This window comes from Ciona robusta, chromosome 8 (assembly GCF_009617815.1).
Source record: "Ciona robusta chromosome 8, ASM961781v2".
Taxonomy (NCBI): domain Eukaryota; kingdom Metazoa; phylum Chordata; class Ascidiacea; order Phlebobranchia; family Cionidae; genus Ciona; species Ciona robusta.
Genome location: NC_143242.1, coordinates 4618109 through 4638721, shown reverse-complemented (window position 1 = coordinate 4638721; position 20613 = coordinate 4618109). Strand labels below are relative to the sequence as shown.

Below are 20613 nucleotides of genomic sequence, written 5' to 3'. Positions count from 1 at the left end.
CAGGGATATTAGAACAAGCCCTAAGGAGCGTCAATCCTAAAAAACAAGGTTGGTTTTAGAAAAAGGTCCGCATCGAAAATTATACATAGAAATTTTGGGATTTAGTTTAAATATTTAAAGCACTTTTCAATAACTACTAACTAGTATATGCTGTATAAATTGTATGATTGAATTTTTTCGACAATCTATGACACATGATGAGTGTTTAGTCTGCAAAATATGGCGACTCCTGACAAGATTTACAGATTTTAAACAGATAATTCGCACATGCATCCAAAAGAAGCTTTTTCACAATAACAATAAAATTTGAATGACTATGCGAAGACTAACTCATAAAAACCATGTATACAGCTGCCATAATCTGTGGACAGTGAACTTGACATGAGTAGTGATTTAATTGTTTTCTTCTTCTTTCATTGCATCTATCTTTTCCTTCGCTAATTTTACGTTTCTATGTTGTGTCCACTTATGCTTTGTCGTGTAAAACAGTTCAGAAAGTTCCATAGCAGCAGGTATTACTTCTTTATCAGTAATAGGAAGAATGTTATCTCTACTTGGCCGTTCAACTGGTTTGTCGCTAAATCCACTTTTTTCAAGTTTATATTTTAAAATATCGTCTGCGTTTTCATTTGCTGAGTAGCGCGGGTCATGCCTTGGTATTGGTATTGTGTCTTCATATTTAATCATTTCTTCAGGATGGTACATTACAATCGTCCTTCTGTCTTTAGATAAAGCAACCCTTGGGTGCCCAGGGTCATCAAAAGGTGACGACTCTGGTTTAGGTTTTTGGTAAATACATTGACTTAAATGCATACTCCGCATGGTCAAACATCCATTACATATTTGAGCTACAAATTTCCTTGACAGATTCATGACTAATCACTAAAAATAACCTGGATAAGGATAATATAACAGCAGTTGAGATGCTGAAACATTTTTTAAAAATGATATTCAGATGCAGTTGTTGTAAACCTCGCACCTATAGAACACTTGTGTTTATGAAATTTTACATAATAAAACCAAACCAATAATTTTAAACTATTAGCCTATAGAATACATTGAATTGGTAATGCTCCAGGATGTATCATCTCATTCATGCACAACAATAGTAAAGGTCTATTATTATTCTCATAAAGGAAATGGTATGTACAGTCAGTACAGACTAACAGACATACAGTTAATGTGTAAACCAAACAACAGTTCAGAACAATTTATGATCAAGATCAACTATTGTACACTGATTGAAAAGCACAGCCTCAGTAAACATCAACCAGTACCATGGATAACTATTTATATTCCTATTTTACATAACATTTTATTTTGCCACAATGTAACTTAAGGAACTATAACAGGCATCTTTCTAATAACACTCTTATGGGCCATTATTACGGTTTTACACTTTTTAAGAATATAACATACATTAAAGCACAAAATTAACGAAACTACGGCCTATATGGCATTCTTAAATAATTTACATAACCTATACGCTAAACTGTGTTAGTGTTAGTATAGGCTTCATATGACAACATAATTATGACTCAAAAAACACTTTCTGCTCAGGCTTAGAGCTACGTAAACATTTTAAGCAAATGTAATGCCATTTAAGTAACTAACAGGGCTGCGAGGTCATCGAACTAAATGACGAATTGACGTCTATTTGCTTATCTACGTCATAATTATGGTCGCTATGTGATTGTAATAGATTATATGTGCGCGAGATGGTGTTACGCATAACAGCGTTACCAATAAGGGAGGGAAGTTGGTTAGTCAAAATTTTTGAAATTGTAAAATCTTTGAAAACAAAGCAGACCAGTTGTGACTGAAATATTGTTCTGTTAAAAAAATTAAAGACGTAGCACTACACAGTTTATATCCCTAAGTACATGTCTTCAGTCTTTTGTATTATGTGCATATATGACTGTGGACAACCCATAAATGATTACTGGGTTGGAGCAAAGAGATTGGTTTTAATCTCTTTGGTTGGAGCCTCACTAAAAGACATACATGCCCACCAGAGTCTCTAATGCCCACAATAGTAGCAGCACTGATTCTCAAGCCGATATCTGATAAAGAGTTCTAACCACTATACCATGGTACTACTTTACACATTCTCTTCATGAATGAGCACACGAGGTTTACTTATAAAAGATATGGTTTATTAATAAGTTACCAATAATACAATTACAATGACAACATCAGTTAGTCACTAAAATTATTTTCCTGGATTAATGTTAATGTAACATTAGCGTCGTTTAATTTATGATTGGTGAAAAAACAGGAAATACAGATCGACATTTACAAATATTTCTTTAAAAACAATCTTCTTGTCTATCTTCTTTGTTTTATCTTGAAATATTTTAAACCTGTAAAGAAAACTAGTTAAATTTCCATTAAATGGCCGATGTAACATTCCAGGGACAGCAAAAAGAAGGAAACTTGCAACATAAAAAAACACTAGGCTACTGGTAAAAACATCCTAATGTCAAACAAAAGTATCGCTGCTTGACATTTACAAAATATACATCTTACCTGCTACTGCAGACTGAAAGCCAGCATTATAATCTACAGCTACTTCATTTGCGATGTAATCCCCCTGTTGTCAGTATAACTATCATCCCTGCCAGGACCTGCAACTAATGCACCATGTAATGTAAAGTGGTTCGCAGCAGAACTGTGGAAGTTTCCCCATGAGCATTCAGTTGGTGCAGCTGGACAAGAACTGTGGATAAAAACAATTAATAAAATACGTTTTAACAGAGCAAACTTGCACTGTGTACTGCTCAGAACAAATCAAAAACCAATTACATTCTGAACGGTAAGGGCCAACAGCAAGGATCATGAAACCAGGGATTTATGCCAGAGTTATAATGACAAAGCGACTGCTCTTCTGGTGAATTTTTAAACTGCATTGCAACATTTTTATGATTAACTGCCATACATCAGGGTACATATAACAAACTTACAAAAAAAACATTTTTTCAAGCGTTACATTTACATATCAGAAAAGTTACAATGAACCACACCAAGATGTAGTTGCCTACCTTCCCCTATGGTGAGGTTGGGTGGGTGGGTTACGTCCATAACCAACCACATAACTTCTACCAGCCCCTCCCAACATATAGTGGATTTGTGCCTCAGCGAATCTGACCATCTCATTCCTATTAGCAATGCCGGGAACTTTTGCAGCAGCCAACGCAATGAATGCAGCATTTGCTGAAATTTAAATGATAATTTTAAGTTTAAAGTGTTAATAACATGGTTCTTTTGAAGTAAAACAACATAGCACTCAATTTTTTGTGTGTTTTAATACACACAGTAAAAAATTAGTACATAAATCTGGTTTAGGCTTAAAGTATCAAATGGATGGCATTAAATGAAAGAATGCAGCATCATTGTTCTGGCGAGGCAACAACAACAGTCATTATAACATAAGTGCTCTGATTCATACAGAATATTAAAGTATAAGGTCATATCACTTAATGAGAGATCTGGACCCCATATAATACATATATACATCTCATACTTGCATAATTCACTTACCAGCATAACGATTTGACCCCCATTGATCCAACCACACTAATCCACGTGGAGTTTTTAATGCACCATTTAAAAACCGTTGATAGTTTGCTACATGTCCTTTATATTTTGCTTCACCAGTAAAGTTCGCCAACAGAACCTTAAAGGAATAAACAGTTTTGTACAACTTTGTATTAAAAGTAGTTTATATAAAATGTAACAGCATTTAAAAACACATAATACTTATTTTGGGCATGAAACACAAGATAACTCAGCTTAACTTTGCAAGGAATAAGGTCAAAAAACTCTATACAGAAGCTGTATGTCTGTAGCCGTGATCATTCTGTTCTATAATGGTAAGGTTCTAAAGTAAGGCATGACAGAAGATCTAAGATTCAAGCCAGAGTTGGCCCATTCCCCAGACAGGAAAATATGAATAACACAAGCATACTTTTCATTCCCTTTGTTTTAACGACTGTTGTTTTGTTGTAAGACTGTCGTTTACAATTTATGGCATATAAGTTATAAGAAGACAAACCTGAGACCCAGCCCTCTTATCATCCCATGAAAACATAATTGGAGTATTCCCTTGCCCATACTGATCATATTTCCTCTTAGCATCTTCTAAGTAACTCCTCATGCCTGTAGCTTTGTACAACCACAATGCTCCCCATACTAACTCATCATTGTAACCATTATATGAGCGATAATATGATGTTACATCAGGGATAGAGAGATGGTAGCTACGCCTGTGGAAGGAACATTATTTGTTTAAAGTTTTTTTTTGTATACGATAAATAAATGTTGAAACTTACTTATCCTTGCAGGACAAAAACAGTCGTTATAACATGGGTGTTGTGTTTCATACATATCGTGCCCGCTTACGAGTTACCACGTATGGAATTTTGAGAGGGATTGTTTATTTATTTTTTGTTTGTTGCGATGTATGAATGAATGTAACTTATGTATGGCCTACAAATTAGACAACCTAAGAGACCACTGGATTGAAGCAGTTGCCAGTAAGTGTTTTTCGCAAGTAAAAGAAGTGTACCAAATAAAAATTAAAATTCCTACATATATTATACCTGTATCTGTCTGCAAATTCATATAGTTCAGTTGCATGGCGCAGCAACATTCTTGAATAACCAGGCCTCGCATTCTTAAACACAACTGAACAAGCTGCTAGAGCTGCTGCTGTTTCTGCTGCAAGTTCAGTACCAGGGTTTGAAGCATCGATCTTATAACTCGGTCGATTCATTCGAAGATCTTCTGACCTTCCCCAGTATAAATGGTCAGCTCTCCCACTACCAACCTATGGTATAATAAGTGAACATTTACATAAATTGATAGTTATGTTGCAATTGTGGATGTGGCACAACAATGAATGTTGAAAAGGTTCTATTTCAAGCGAAGGAATTTAATGTTGAATGGATCGTGTATGTATGTGTCTTAGCACTTTCTGGATGCGTGTTTGCAGAAAAGGAAACTGTCATGATAGCAAAACAGCCCCCTCGTTGCCCCCTGCATTTATATATATGGGAGCTAGACTGTATTCTATTGAGATTAGGTTTTACAGTTTGGGATTCAGGTGAGAAAGGAAAGCCATGAAGTCTGGGATTTAGGTGAGAATTGGTTTATTCCCCCACTATTATAGCTCTGCAATTTCAAACCTTGTGCATATTGGAAAAATATTTAAATTGTTGATATGAATGAAGAACGATTGTAACTAATTATTTTTTTGTGGGCAATGACAGTCGTTATAACACAAGTTTTATATTTCCAACATCTTGTGTCCTCCTAAAAGTTACCATGTATGTAACTGATAACTTTCAATAGCACTGAAGATGGTTTTAGTATTTTAAACCAAAACACACAAAAATAAAGACACTTGTTTCATATATATGCGCTTATTGCGCTGATATGTTTATATTATAGAACTGACCAGTGCGGAATATAAGTTTAACTCTACATTACCTGTCCATATAGTTCATATCTTGAAGTGTGAGCCTTTACAAAATAATCCGCCACCCATTTCAATGAATCAAGCACACGTCTGTATTCGTTAGCATCCACATAAGCATCTTTAAATTCAATGACACCCCATGCTAGTGTGGTTACCGACCATGCAAGTGGGAACCCGAACTTAACATGATCGCCAGCTGTAATTAGAACAAAATGAATTAACTAAGAAAACTGCAGGAACGTAGAGGGACATCATGTGTAGAGGGACATCAGCACCCCAGTTTACACATGAAAATGAGTTTACCCTAACCCTACAATAGTCCATACTCTATTTTCGAATAATCAATGAAATTTTCTGTTTGACGACTGGGTTTTACTGCATATTACAAAGGATCCCGTTTGAATAAAAACAACACAACCCCTAACACAGTGGTGAAGCTTTTTAAGCCAAGTAAGTCGTCTTACTATTTGTATGACGGAAATGTGATTTGAGTATCAACCAAAAAGGCCCACAGAAAAAAGTTGGAAACCACTTTCTAACCAATATTAGCCCCCCAAACTTACCATCATACCACCCCCCAGTAAGATCGACACCCACGTCACACCCATCCCTCAACCCAGAGTCTCCCCTCCACGGTATCCTGTTGTTACTTGGTAGTTTGCCTGATCTTTGTGCTTCGTAGAAGAGAATGGACATGGCTATCACTTCGTTGTAATCGTATGGACGTCTCTCTGGGTGTTGCAAGATGATGATTTTATATGGAAACAAGTATAAGCGCCATTTGGCTAATAAAAAATAAGAAAAACTAGAATACTGTATTTTCAATAGGCGACAAGTTTTTCATAATAATAAAGATAAGAATTTTATTTAAGGTCAAATATAAGTGGCATATGGTTAATGATACGTAATCGAAACTAGAATATTGATTATTGTACATTTAAGAGGTGCCAAATATTTCAAATTACAAGAAAGCAGAGATGGTTAAACTTGCAATCAGTTGAAACAAAACTTATTGGTTGTAATGAGTACTGATTAATGCAGTGTAGAAAAATTGCCAGCCCAGTTCCGTCACATATGTGCATATCTAACGTTTGGAAGACAGGGTTTCCACACTTTGTGTTCCCAGAGATATTTCACAAAATTTCTTATAGGCATTTTTCCAGCTAAACCACGTCATAAATTTAAACCCCACAACCCCACACCTACCTCTTGGGGGTGACCTTCTGAATCGAACTCTTGTTTGTCCGGGGTTAGAAGGGGGAATTCCCATCGGGTTCGTACATCTTCTTGATGATGATGTGCTGCAGACACCATACTAATATTATAGATATAAATAAGAGAAAAATGATAATTTTAGTAAAAAATGTTGGTTAGTCTAAGCAATGTATCTTAAAAACTTGGTAATTAAAGTATTCAATTACTTTGGTCTTCTTGTTGTAGGTCTTCTTGTTGTTTGTGTTGTTGCCGGCTGAGTTCTTTGTGTTTGTAGTTGTGTTGTAGTTGTTACCTGTTATTTTTTCACAATATATTTAACTGCTTAAATACTAATAAACTAAGTTCAATATAGTTTTTGTTGCTACCAAGTATCAGGGACCTGTGATGTAGGGCAGACTTGGCACATTACCCCAGTACCCATGCCGCATATGTATATTGTTCATGCAAACAGTGACCAATGTGATTCTTGGCTCAAGGCATAATGTAATTCTGATAAAAAAACATTTATTGTCGCAACATTTCACCTGCCATGAAGTAAAACATGCTCAATACAACTTGAATTACGAACCTGGGTTGATTGCCCTTCTCTTTGCCGTCTCTCCAATTCTTGCTGCCTTCTTCTTTCTTCAACTTGCCTTCTTTGTTCTCTTGCAATTTCTTCTTGTCTTTGGCGCAGTTGTTCCTGTCTTAAACGATCTCTGTTTTGAGAGTTGACAGCTTCATTGCTGCCTGAAGAACAAATTAGTTGTTTTTTCATTTAACCAAGAAAAAGAAAAATTAAATTTGCTAATTTTGAAATTTTAATAAATAACTTTTTTTTTAATCAAACAAAAACAATGTAAAGTTATGAATTGGGAAACACTATTAAAATTAAAAAGTTTGCAGTTTTGTATATAGTCTATATAAAAAAACTTGTGACAAAATTTGCAACATGTGAAAATAAAGAAGGGTCTTTATTTAATATATACTCACTGGTAGTTGATCTATCTATGAATATTCCATCCCAGTTCATATTTGGTGTGACTTCTCTTGGACAAAGAAACATGACGACTGTGGCAAAACAATTAATGTGAAAATAAGTCATGCTTACTGTTGAGTTATAACAGGGGTGTCTTCTTATACACAAAACTATATTCATACACCCCATGCACATTGTCAAGTTACAACAGGAATAGGCCCATACACACATGACAATAGACCTACAAATAAACTAAACTCCTATTACCCACAACTTTATCTTATTTCAGAACATAAGTGACATAGTTACATGCACATCTATCTGGCATAAAAGCTTTTGAGTTACTTATGCACCCACTTTAAAACATCAAAACAATTTTATCTTTATCTCACCTTGTGGTAAACCCTGGGATGACATCTCAGGAATAATAAGAAAACTAAAGTCATCTCGTAGCTCCTCATTCCATGAGTGGGGTTGGAAGATGAAGACTCGACCGTCATCCGAACTTCGACTTAGAATTGCTTCCCAAACCTGAGTGGGGTAACTTGGGTATTGTTTTTTTTTACCAATATGTGATCGGATGTTAAAAGGACATTCCAATAAAAATGGTATTATTGTAAGAAGTAAATAAACAAGTAACATTATTATTTGAACTAATGTTACTATTAATATTATTAAAAATGATACACATTTCCTAAATATGGTCTATAAAAACTGAACAGGGTGTTGGTGTAATGAGCCAATCGTGAACATAATACAGGCTATTACCTGTATATTGGTAATCCTCTTAGAAAACACCAGTTTAAGTGACCATCCATTCATTCTGTTCTGTGTACCAGCAATAACAACATCTGCATTGAATCGAAACCTTCTGCTGTTTTCAACGCCTTGTTCAACTACTTCATACCCAGAGTTTTGGATTGTTAGTCCATTTCGAAGCACTGTAAACATATTATTATTATCAATTAAAAAGGCAAAACTTTCAATTGTTTATTACTAGACACTTGTACACACATATAATTATATAATAGGTTCGGGATGATAGTCCGTGTTTTCATTCTCTTTTGTCATCCCATTCAGTAGTGAACCCAGAATACTTACAGAATTATATACCAGTATCCTTACAACTTTGAAAAGTATTCTTAATGGTTCAAAGCCCTATCAGAAAATATGGGATATTGTATGGTAATGTATCCATCTTACCCCCAGGCCACAGTACTATACCATATATATTTATTTGATTTGTGTTATCACCAAGTACGGACACAGGGGGGTTCAAAAATGTGATCATATAATTATATGTAAGCAACCCCAATAAAAAAATTGGGCCAACTCTCAGTAAAAAAAATTACGCAAAAACTTAAAATCTAATATTGTCTCACTCGCTTTGACTGGTGCGCACAGAATACATGTGTATAAATAAGAAACATATCTCTCTTGCTCTTTCGTGCTTTGTCATCTATCACTGAAACACAGACCAAGACTTACCATTACACCCCCTGCTGTGTCTTGAAACTGAACTTTCATCAATTTGTATGTTGGATGGAGTGGTTGATATTGTTGTTGTTTGTTGTGTTGTAGTTCTTCTTGTTGTTGTTCTTACTGTTGGCCGTGTAGTTCTTCTTGTTGTTTGTCTTGGTTGTGGCCTTTGTGTTGTAGTTCTTCTTGTTGTTTGTCTTGGTTGTGGTCTTTGTGTTGTAGTTCTCCTTGTAGTTGGTCTATGTGTTGTAGTTCTTGTTGTTGTTGGGTTTTGCTGAAAAAGCATACAAATGAAAACTTAATGTAAAAATAGTAATTAAAATCATAATGTTTAAAATATAATGCAACAAAAATACTTAGTGTTAATTGGAATGTTTTAATTAATCTGATCTTTAGTAGCCTACCGTATTTATAGATATAAAGAAATAATTAGGATATTTTTTACACACTGTGGGAACTAGAAACTGGTTATTGGTATGCAAATTAACATCAACTTACAGTTGTTGGTGGGAGAGCCATGGTGTTGCTTTGTAAAGAAAAACATGAAGTGTCAGTGACAACTTGGGTGTAGAGACCAACCAATGCTGTAATATGTAGTGATATTAGAACCTATATATTGCTACATATTAGTCAGCTAACTACATAACTCTAAAAGATATATAGTATTGCTATTTAATAGTTTATAACAAACTTATTAGGTTGCATTCGTGCAGAATATATGGAGTTTAATACATGTGTATTTTTATATATGTGGTACAAATTTTTTTAAAAATGTTTTATCTCCAGTCATGTCAGAAGTTAAAATGACCGTTTTGAGAAAAAACGCCAAGAAAAGGTGCAAAAACTTATAAATTTCGGTTTTGGGGAACTAAAGCCCAAACACACCTATCATACCACCATGTAGCATGTCAATCAAAAAATACAATACCTGTATATCCTTGCATGGCTCGCATGGACGTATCAAGCAACACTACGGTGAATGAGAATTGTTCATAGCTTGATAAACGTCTGTTGTGTTGCAAATTACCAACAGCAAGGTATTTAGTACCCGAGTAAATTTTTCGTGATGTCCAAGACATGAATCTTAAGTTTCTTGGAAGATTTCTGTTAAAGTAAAACGTTAAGCGTCAAATAAAATCTGCTAAATGTATACTTGTTGTAGCAGAGTCCAGGTTATGCTATCTTTTTTTTATTTAATGCAAGAAAATGGGAAATATATATGGCAGTTGAAATAATAGGATACTAAAATTTATTTTTCATGAGTGCTACTTCTTTATATATATATATATTGAATATAAAAATTACCAACATAATTACAGCAACAACCATCTAACTCATGTTGTTGTAACCTGACAGCATGTAAAAATGGTAAATGCACATTAGTGATGTGTGTTAGGTTATAATGTTGCATTTATATACCTGGTGAAAGTGAATAGAACTGTCCAACCATTTTGAATTTCATTGGTTCCAGTGTTTATTGTAACTCTCAAGATTGCACCAGTCGGCCAACTATCAATCACCTGTCAATCAAAATCAGATATTGGATTGGTAAACTAAAAAAGCAAATCATTGAAAACAAACTAACAAACATTTAGATTCAAAAAAAGAAAATGGGAGGACGGTGGTTTTTTCATAGTAAATCCTACAGATTGTTGCCCCAATAAATTGTATAAAGAATCCATGCGATTTACGGGCATAAAACACATGCGGTTTTTGTGGATTTTCTGGTCAGTTTTGTAACAAACATGACAGCCCATATGTATGTAGCATTTGTATTAAACTCCATGCAAAAACTAAAAATTCCAAAAACAAAGCATTAACAAGTTTTTAAAGTTACCCAATCATTCCTCCCAAGTATAATAACATACCTCACAAGTGGCCATTATTAGCTCATAAACAAGGTTGTTCTTACCTGAAAAGTATGACCATGGAACTGTGGTGATGGACATGATGGTCTTGTGGTTGCTGCAATTAAATACCAAAGTTAATTAAAGAAAGGAGAATAATTAATAATAAAAAAATGAAAAATAAATTAGAAATTCTTTGATTAGAAAAATACCCTGCACCCCAAAAAAGATTTATAATTCTTAAGAAAATGCCCTAAAAAAATTGCTGTAACTAATAATGCTGTGTTAAACCATAATAAAATAGCACAAAAATTACCATAAATTTAAGGAATAAAACAAACAAATTATTTCGGAAAAAATGTACCCAAAAGATTGGAAAATTTCCAGTATGGTAACTTACCAGTTGTGGTAGGTCTAGAAGTAGTTGTTGGTCTTCTTATAGGTCTAGTTGTTGGTCTTCTTGTAGGTCTTCTTGTAGGTCTAGTTGTAGGTCTTCTTATAGGTCTAGTTGTTGGTCTTCTTGTAGGTCTTCTTGTAGGTCTAGTTGTAGGTCTTCTTGTAGGTCTTCTTGTAGGTCTTCTTGTTGTTCTTCTGATTGGAGGTCTAGTTGTTGGTCTTCGTGTAACTGGTCTTCTTGTTGTTGTTGTAACTCTCTGTGGCCTTCTTTGATTGTTGTTGTTATTTTGAGATCTTCTTCTACAAGTAGCTTCACCACCCGTCCATGAACATGTATCACCTGTACATCTGTAAAAGGGGGTTAGTTTTGGGTATTGGAGAAACAAATATAAAATAGGACCACCAATTTGTTTATGGTTAAAGCCTGTCATACATTTTAGAAGTTTCTATATTCTTTTAATTTTGAACCGGATCACATTCACGCTTTGGAAAAGTAACTTAAGACATCTTGACTAATGCACAATCCATTTTTTGTTTCTTTTAGTGCAAGTACAAAAAAAATTAACAGCCGTGTATTAGTAGTTGTCAATACGTTACGGATAAATATACACACAAAAGTTTTACAGGTATCACCCTACTTAATACACCATATTTACCTGCAAATTCGTATTCTGTTCCGAGAATTGGTTAACATATAACCTCCACTGCAACGAAATCTGCAAACTGAATTCGGATTTCTGCCAATATCGCAACTGTAAACAAAAAGAGCATAACGTCTAAATGTTGTTCTCCGTTTTTAAATAGGTAACAACGGTCTATGGAAGTCATGTGAATAACGTTTAACAATTATTATTTGATTGTTATTTGTTAACCATAAATTGGGACAAGAAAATAGAATGAAAAAGTGTCCCATCTTCCCCCATCCTACTATATTATTGAGAAGACATTTGAAATCCTAAAACAGCTGTTAAAAGTTTACAAATATTTAATATGAAACAGTATTTCTTCATTACAATAATACAATTTATCGGTGCTAACGTCCAGCGTCGTGCCCCATTGGTTACAGCGCTCTCCAATTACCAGAAGGTGCCGAGTTCGGCGCTTGGGCCTGCTACTATTGTTAACGTTTGTGTCATTAGGTAAGACACTTTACGGTAAATTCTATAGCGGGTAATGTCGTAGTCCAAGCACACGGGGAAAAGTAAGTTACAATCTTTCATTTAGATCGTCTGTATCACGAATCTTTGCTGTTTCTGCTTGCTACTCTTTAAAATAGTGTTGTATCGTGCCCGACACTAAAGTAATCTATGTTCGATCAGTTTAATGAAGTAAATCATGCCAAGCTTACCTCATTCGCACCGTAGCGGTGGGTCGTAGTTCGTTACAAACCCCAGCGAACGAAACTGGAAGAAAAACCAAAAGAAATCAGAATTCTATTTGCAGACAATATAAAACACTTTGAAAAAATTATATTTTATGATATAGGACTGTGGGATAAAATGGGGACAATATTTAATTTTTCCGGATCCTGTTTTGACAATTAACAACGCACTTAAGCGTAAGTATACGATAAAATAACTCTATAAATACATTGGGAGAATAAAACACGTATCATCTTACCCCCAACATAGAATAACTTCCACAGAACTAAAAATAACTATAACAAAAACCCGGCAAATCCCAGGCACAATACCCTGGCGAATTAATTTTAATTTTTAAAATCTTTATTGCAAACATGGTAAAATGTTTGTTAAAATTAAAATTTCTTTTACAGATTTTTGTAACTTACGTTTTGCACAGGCAACAATAAAAATCGACAGCAAAGTAAAGGACCTTCTAGCCATTATAAAGTCCGTATGCAAGCTCAAAAATCTGGAATAGATATATGTCCACAGCGTGTCAGAGTATATATACCCATTCCCACTGCCCTGTGGGCTCCAATATGAGTCATGCGCGATTACCTATATGATATTACCACGGTAATCAAGAATTGGCAGCGGTTAAACCAGCGGTGCCGATTGCCGACTTAATAATCAGGTTTATGCGGTGACAGTATCTTGGTTGTAAGGTCAAAATGACACATCCTTAGCTACTGACCGGTCCAGAGTTGTACCACTTTAAGCTACTTCATTTTAAGAGCGATTGGTTTTCCGTAACTCAGATTTCTTACGTAAACAACCCAATCTATTTATACGCGCGTGACTACTGGTAAAATGTTATCACAATAACGATCAAAATGTTAAAACATCACAACTGTAACATCAAAAATTGCAAAAGTCAATTGCCTATACCTGTTGGTAATATATGCTGCACTTTTTAACTGCTGACAAAAATCTTGGCCGTATTTTATTCGTATATAGCGTACGTGGCTTTAAACATCTGTCGTTTTGTCGTTTCTTCCGTTACTCAAAATGAACAGCTTCTTGTCGCATTCAGAAATAAACGAATGAACAAAGTGATACTGTTACGACTCAGTAGTTTTTTCATTGCCTCTGGAGTGGTTTTGTTTTGTGTTTATACGTACACGTATATTTCACAAAATTAAAATGATGTAACATGTTAGGCAACGCATGTAAATATTATTATATGTGGTGTTCAAAATTTATGTAGCCTTCTCGGTTGCGCTATCCGTGCTATAAGACCACGCTGCACTTATTACGCCTCCAGAAATTTAAACAGACCAACATTTTGTGCAAAACCTCAGATCTCATTACTTTGAGCATTGCCTTACCACGCGTAGTGGTATTACCAGTTTTTAAATGTCTCAACACGTCTTTGCATATACCTGTTTTAAATGTCTTAACACATCTTTGCATAAGGAATATAGATAACCCATACTATAGCAGACAATATTCCCTATTTCCTAATCGTGTCACAACAAAATAATGACGCACTTTTGGGGTCGTGAGGATGCGGTTATATAATTCTGTAAACTCTTTGTTTACTACCAAACGGGTTATAAAGTATAGTAGGATGGGGGAAGATGGGACACCTTTTCATTCTATTTCCTCGTACATTTTGGTAGTAAACAAAGAACATTTAAAGAATTATAAAACCTTGTCCTCGCGACTTTCATAGACCGTTGTTATTTGTTTAAAACACGACCAGTATATTTATATATTTTGTGCTAAATGTGTCCCATCTTCCCCCACTATATATATTGAAAATATGGACCATCCCACCCTAACTTATTTATTGAGAGAACAGTAGCACGGAAATGTTTATGAAATATCAGATACGCCTTTGTTTTTTGGTCGTTATACCCTCGTAAAATTTCATTTCTATGCCGTACATGGTAGTAATAACAAGTTAACCTACAGCGGAAAAGGGCGTTGCCAATATAACAGTTTTAGAGCACTGATGAGCCATTCATAAAATAGAAGTCCGCGTAGGTTAAGTGAATAAATAACAGGTGTAATATGGTTCAATTTGATCGCGAATTTGGTGGGCGCGAAACTGCGGTTTTGATCAAAAGAAATCATTGTTACAGGACAATTAAAAGCGCGGTTTGAAAATCTGGGATTTTTTTATAATGTTGATGACGTTTTATGAATGACGTCACACACCGGTGCAAATGATGAAGCGGTGCGGCTAATATGACGTCATGCGCTCAATGATGCGCGTTATAATGACGTAAGAAGTGTTAATTATAGAATATTAACCGTTTTGAAATATAAAAGCCTGTTATAGCGTTCTAAAAAAGTTGTTTTGCATACCGATGCTTCTACATCCTAATTATGTCGCTTTCTTTGGTATTTGCTAATTCTCTTTTCTTAATTCGTTGTTTCAAATGATTTTTGTTGCTGTATTCGAAAAAATAAAGATTGCTGATGTTATTTATCTATGAAGGTGATCTTCGAAACGTCGGTTTTCACCGTGTCTGGCGTCAGTGGCTTATTTATTGAAAATAGAAAATTTTAATAGCGGTTCCAAATTTATTCGTTACGTCTTCCCATATTCTTCCGGAAAAACTTGACCGATATAAAAATTGTGTAGGCAATTTAAACTAAATAAGATCATGTCTGCCATCAGCAGCTTATATATTGGAAATGAGAATTGCTTCATGAGTAATAGATTGTATATGAACGCTCGAAATATACACTTAATGACTATTGGTTTACTAAACAACTTGAGACGGTGCCGTTTTCTCAGTAGTTTGAGGTTTAGATCCAATTCTGTCATGGCTATACGCCGGTAATTTCCACACCAGGTTGTTTATCTGCAATAAACCCGCATATGACGTATCATATATACACAAAACAACCCATCCCTATGCTGCGGCATTATGAGCTTGATACTGGAGATATAACTAATACTAAGGCTCGGAGTTCCCCATGTTAGAACTGTTTGCATTAAATCTATAACATCCTGAGCACACGCCCGCAATTATTAGGGCTTGGCATCAATATTTTGTAGATAGCAGTATTTGGAAACATAGTTGGTTATTAAATCGGCTTTTCTATGAATTGTAGCATTGATAAGGAAAAACTGGCGCTTGCCGAGAACGTTTCCTTAAACGGTTTAACAAGCCAAGCCCACTTTGTCAATTATTAATGACTTTCGTTTTACCGTTACTTCTTTTCTGACGGGACAATGACAGTCGTTATAACACGGGTGTGTTCTGTTTCACCCTCGTGCCCACCTAAATTTTACCAAACTAACACATTCGACCGAACGTACTAGCCTATGCTGGCCTTCAATCAAAATTAGGTTAAAAAGCATATAGCCTACGGACATTTGGAGGTCCAGTGTATATTGGGAGTTTACTATACAGTGGTATGACTCCTGTGTTTGTGGTATTGGGGTAAGGTGGTTCGTCATTCTGTCATTCTCCTTTAACGTCCCGTTGTTAGAAAACCAAGAATTACAGAATTATATAACTGTATACTCACACATATAAAATAACGTTGTTAATTGTTAAACACGATTCGGAAATCTGAGATATTGTGTGCTAACGGTATCTTACCCCACGGCATTATTTATCCAGTGCACAATCTTAAATGTGCGCAATTTCATAACTGCGCATATTATAGTATAGGGTGGGGAAAGATGGGACACATTTACCACAAAATAACCAAATATCCTGGTCGTATTTAAAACAGTTAACAATAATTTATTGGAGCCGTGAGGATACGGTTTTATAATTCTTTAAATGTATTTTGTTTACTACCAAATAGGTCGAGAAAATAGAATGAAATAGTGTCCCATCTTCCCCCATTTTACTATATATTGTCCAGGAATACGTAACGACCTATCCTCGATTATAGTAAAAGATGTTTACAATTTAATAAGGACCCATGTAGAATTAAACTGCAGTGCAATCATTGAAATTTCCGTCGCCACCCCTTTAGTAGATGCTATTCTGCCGTTTGCGCACTTAGTGGTCACAAAGCAAAAAAACACTTTTTTTACTGCATATACGAGGGTGCCGGTAGTACTGTAGTACCAGAGATACTATGGTAGTACTTACTGCTTACGACGTGTGTTATTGTTTATGTAAACGCCCGCGCTTGCAGCTAGTTTTATAAGTTTGTCGTTCGGGATTTAGATTTTTGTATGTTATTGTCAGTACTTAACTTACGTACCGTTTCCCTTGTTTTATTTTACAGATCTGTTTTTGTAGAAGGCCAACTACAAAAAGAAAGTATAAAAAATCAAAAAAGAGAAATTGCTTATACTTTTGGACTACGTATACTATACAAACTTACTGCACATTTGTGAAGAAGCAATGAAGCATATACTGATGAAGCGGTAAAAGTTTGAAGCTGGATTTTGTGTTCGAAATGCTAAAACAATTGGGTCGGAAACTAAGATTGTAGCAAAAGATTGCTACTTTTTATTATGCTTTCGTTAAATTCTATAGATGCCTATAGACAGATTTGCACTAATTTGTTTCTTATAATTTATTCATTGACACTGTTATTTTTGCCATGTTTGACTTTTAACGTCAAAAATCATGTTCTGAACAAACAGAACCATGTTGGGGCACTTATGACCAATACCTGGTCTGTTAAAATTAGTCACACAAACCATAAGGACTTGGAAGAAGTGAATAAAAAGGCTGAAGCCATTGCAAAATCTCTTGGAATGAAAAATTTAGGACAAGTTGGGGAATTAGTTGGACATTACGTGTTTACTTCTCACGATTATAGCAACGCAGATAATGCACTTCATGATCACAGTGAAATAGAATGGCACGCACAACAGGAGATTTTACTACGAGATAAACGATTCCCAATACCTACAAAAACTCGTAATGAAAGAAGCACTGAACATGCTACATATCCTGACTTCAGGGATCCACTGTATAAAGACCAATGGCATCTACATAATAAGCAAGGCGGACAAGACTGTAATGTGACTGGTGTATGGGCAAATAACATTACAGGAAGGGGTGTTGTTGTTGCTGTTGTTGATGATGGTGTACAATGGACACATCCTGACTTAAAGGATAACTACTGCCCAGAGGGGAGTTTTGATTTAAACTCAGATGATGATGACCCAAGTCCTGAACCAGATAAAGACGACGAGAATAAACATGGGACGCGATGCGCCGGGGAAATTGCCGCAGTTGTTAATGATGTTTGTGGTGTCGGTATCGCATACCAAGCGAGGTTTAGTGGGATTAGAATATTGGACGGACCAATGACGGATTCTATTGAAGCAACTGCGTTTAATAAGCATATGGATGTAAATGATGTGTATAGTTGTTCATGGGGACCCGAAGATGACGGAAAAACTGTGGATGGGCCAAGATCTTTGGCTCAAATTGCATTAAAACATGGAGTTCTTGCGGGGAGGGAAGGCTTTGGATCTATCTTTGTTGTTGCAAGTGGTAATGGGGCAAGTAAAGGCGATAATTGTAATTATGATGGTTATGCTAACTCAATATATACAATAACAATTGCAGCGGTGGATGAGTTTGGTTATACACCATCATATGCTGAAGAATGTACTTCTATGTTGGCTAGTACAGTTAGCAGTGGAAATGGAAGAAGTAGGAGTATATGTACAACAGATTGGACTATGGGACATAACTCAAAGGATAGATGCACTTATGAACATACTGGTACATCGGCAGCCACACCTCTTGTAGCAGGCATGGTGGCTTTAATGCTTGAAGCAAGACCTTGTTTAAGCTGGCGGGACGTACAGCATATTTTCGCAATGACCGCTATTCCATTGGATAAGAACAAAAGCAAATGGGAGAAAAATTCTGCTGGTTATACGCATAGTAATAACCATGGGTTTGGGGTACTTAATTCATGGAGATTGGTAAATGCTGCAAAAGTATGGGAGCCAGTACCGTGGTTGACGTCAGTAAAGCCAACTTGTGAAGGTACTAACTTAGTTATTCCCATGGATAGTTCAGCACCTTTGGTGGTTACTGCTACAATATTTAAAACAGAAAGCAATGGACATTTGTTGAGTACATTGGAACATATTCTTATCACGGTTACAATAGACCATCATTCAAGAGGAAACTTGAGGTTTGTTTTTATTTGCCCTAATGGTACAAGGTCTATGATACCAACACGTCGAAAAGACACCTCAGATGCTGGTTTAACAGACTGGACGTTCTCCACAGTAAAATGTTGGGGCGAAAAACCGTTTGGGAAATACCAACTTAAAATTTTTGACACTAGCAAAACAAAGACGCCGAAAGTTAAAGCTGGCAAGTTACACAGCTGGAGCTTGACTTTATATGGGTCACAAATGACACATAGTGAATTAATGGACCGGCGTTCGTTAATAACCCAAGCTATGAGCGGTGAATTTATTTCTCCCGACTCAAATTACACAGTTACGTGCCCACTTGGTCAACCTTTGAATTTTGATGTTACTGGCGCAATTTCAGAAAGAACAATTAAGCTCGTGGCAATGCTTTCTTGCTTCTTTGTGTTCTGGGGGTTATACTATACATTAGAGATGGCATTTTGCAACGCAGAGGATAAAGAAAAGTCAGAAGAAATTGTGGCAAATGAAGAAACTAATTATAATTCAACAGAAGTTACAGTAGCATCTGAAAATCCTGGGTTTGAAAACAATGAAGATATTGCGATGATAGAAATACCAAAAAGTGATGAAACGTGACAACTATGTTAGGCATCAACCAATAATTAATTATCCACCGCTTGTAGCAAATCTGGTTTAAATTCACAAGCTTATCCTAATAATGAAGCTTTTTATCTATTTTCCTACTGAATACTTTCTTATACAATCTACCTAAATCACTAGTTTTATTAAGTACGTACTGCAATTAATTCTTATTATCATAGTTTTAATTATGGCCAATTATATATAAATTATGTGTGTTTAAATTTGCCAAAGTTTTTCTGAATGGTAACAAAAAGCTTGGTACTAAAATTGGTGTCAATATTTAAATTCCTGTCATTTTAGTTATGTGCCTTTGACTTACAATAGATTCATAAACAACTATTACCTATAGTAGTTCATTTTCATGGTGTTTATTATCCATTTAGAACGGCATTTTACATGTGCAATATACAGTCTATAATTTGCAAGTTGTTCTATGTTTTGTGCATGTTAAAATGAAAGCATCAAATTCTATTGCAGTTGCTTAACTGATTTTTACTTGTTCTGTAATTTTGTGAGTGAAACTTTTATGGAGTGGGCACTTATACAAGTTGTACTTCTATATGAAAATGTTTACTTTGCCCCTAAGTTCGTGAAGCAATAAAAGTCGCTGTTAAAAGGATTTATTATGCTGTGTTGATATATTGGTTATGAACTAATAAAGCTAATGGCAGTTAAGTGTCATAACAACTATATAATGACCGTGTAGTTACAACCCATAATATCCTAAACTAATTAGGCCTAATTGCCCATGGTAAATCATACGTGTTGTAGACAGAATCTCACAAAACCTACTTAGTACATAAGCCATAATACGTATATAGATTAAGAGTAAGATATAGCACACAAATGCTATATCCCATAAAATATATCGCACTCAAACATTGGTCTAGTGAAATTGGCTACACAGAATAATCTACGTAAATTCGCCGATACAACGTCAATAAATCCGCTTAATTGTGTAAAATGACGTCATTCGATATCGCCGGTGTCATTGGAACAGATGGCATGTTAGCCACTCGCGGTATTTGGCGGGAAAACAAAGAAATTCCCGCCAAAACTGATAATTTGTTTGTTTGCTATTTTATGTCATTTATGAATGAATTTGACATCTTGAAATAAAAAGTGAATTTGCTGTCAGT

The 20613-nt window shown here is 35.3% G+C and overlaps 3 protein-coding genes across 3 annotated transcripts; 1 reads left to right on the top strand and 2 right to left on the bottom strand.

Moving 5' to 3' along the window:
• Positions 1–36: 36 nt before the first annotated feature.
• LOC149732542 (large ribosomal subunit protein mL42-like) lies at positions 37–925 on the bottom strand. Its single transcript, XM_089882891.1, has one exon. The coding sequence runs from the start codon at positions 871–873 to the stop codon at positions 394–396; it is 480 nt and encodes a 159-aa protein (XP_089739017.1). The 5' UTR covers positions 874–925; the 3' UTR covers positions 37–393.
• Positions 926–2134: 1209 nt separating this feature from the next.
• Positions 2135–13445, bottom strand: LOC149732541 (uncharacterized). The gene is given in 24 exon segments (XM_089882890.1): positions 2135–2363; positions 2530–2592; positions 2595–2719; positions 3042–3213; positions 3541–3676; positions 4055–4265; positions 4602–4828; positions 5491–5675; positions 6043–6210; positions 6686–6780; positions 6901–6986; positions 7263–7423; positions 7667–7744; positions 8045–8183; positions 8421–8593; positions 9141–9405; positions 9630–9715; positions 10060–10235; positions 10551–10651; positions 11044–11096; positions 11379–11722; positions 12031–12126; positions 12723–12777; positions 13164–13445. Coding segments are annotated over 24 exon segments (3285 nt in total). The 5' UTR covers positions 13219–13445; the 3' UTR covers positions 2135–2328.
• A 3454-nt stretch (positions 13446–16899) lies between these two features.
• On the top strand, positions 16900–20093 carry LOC149732540 (proprotein convertase subtilisin/kexin type 7-like). Its single transcript, XM_089882883.1, has one exon. It carries the CDS (start codon positions 17216–17218, stop codon positions 19466–19468), a length of 2253 nt encoding a protein of 750 aa, XP_089739009.1. The 5' UTR covers positions 16900–17215; the 3' UTR covers positions 19469–20093.
• The last annotated feature ends 520 nt before the right edge of the window (positions 20094–20613 follow it).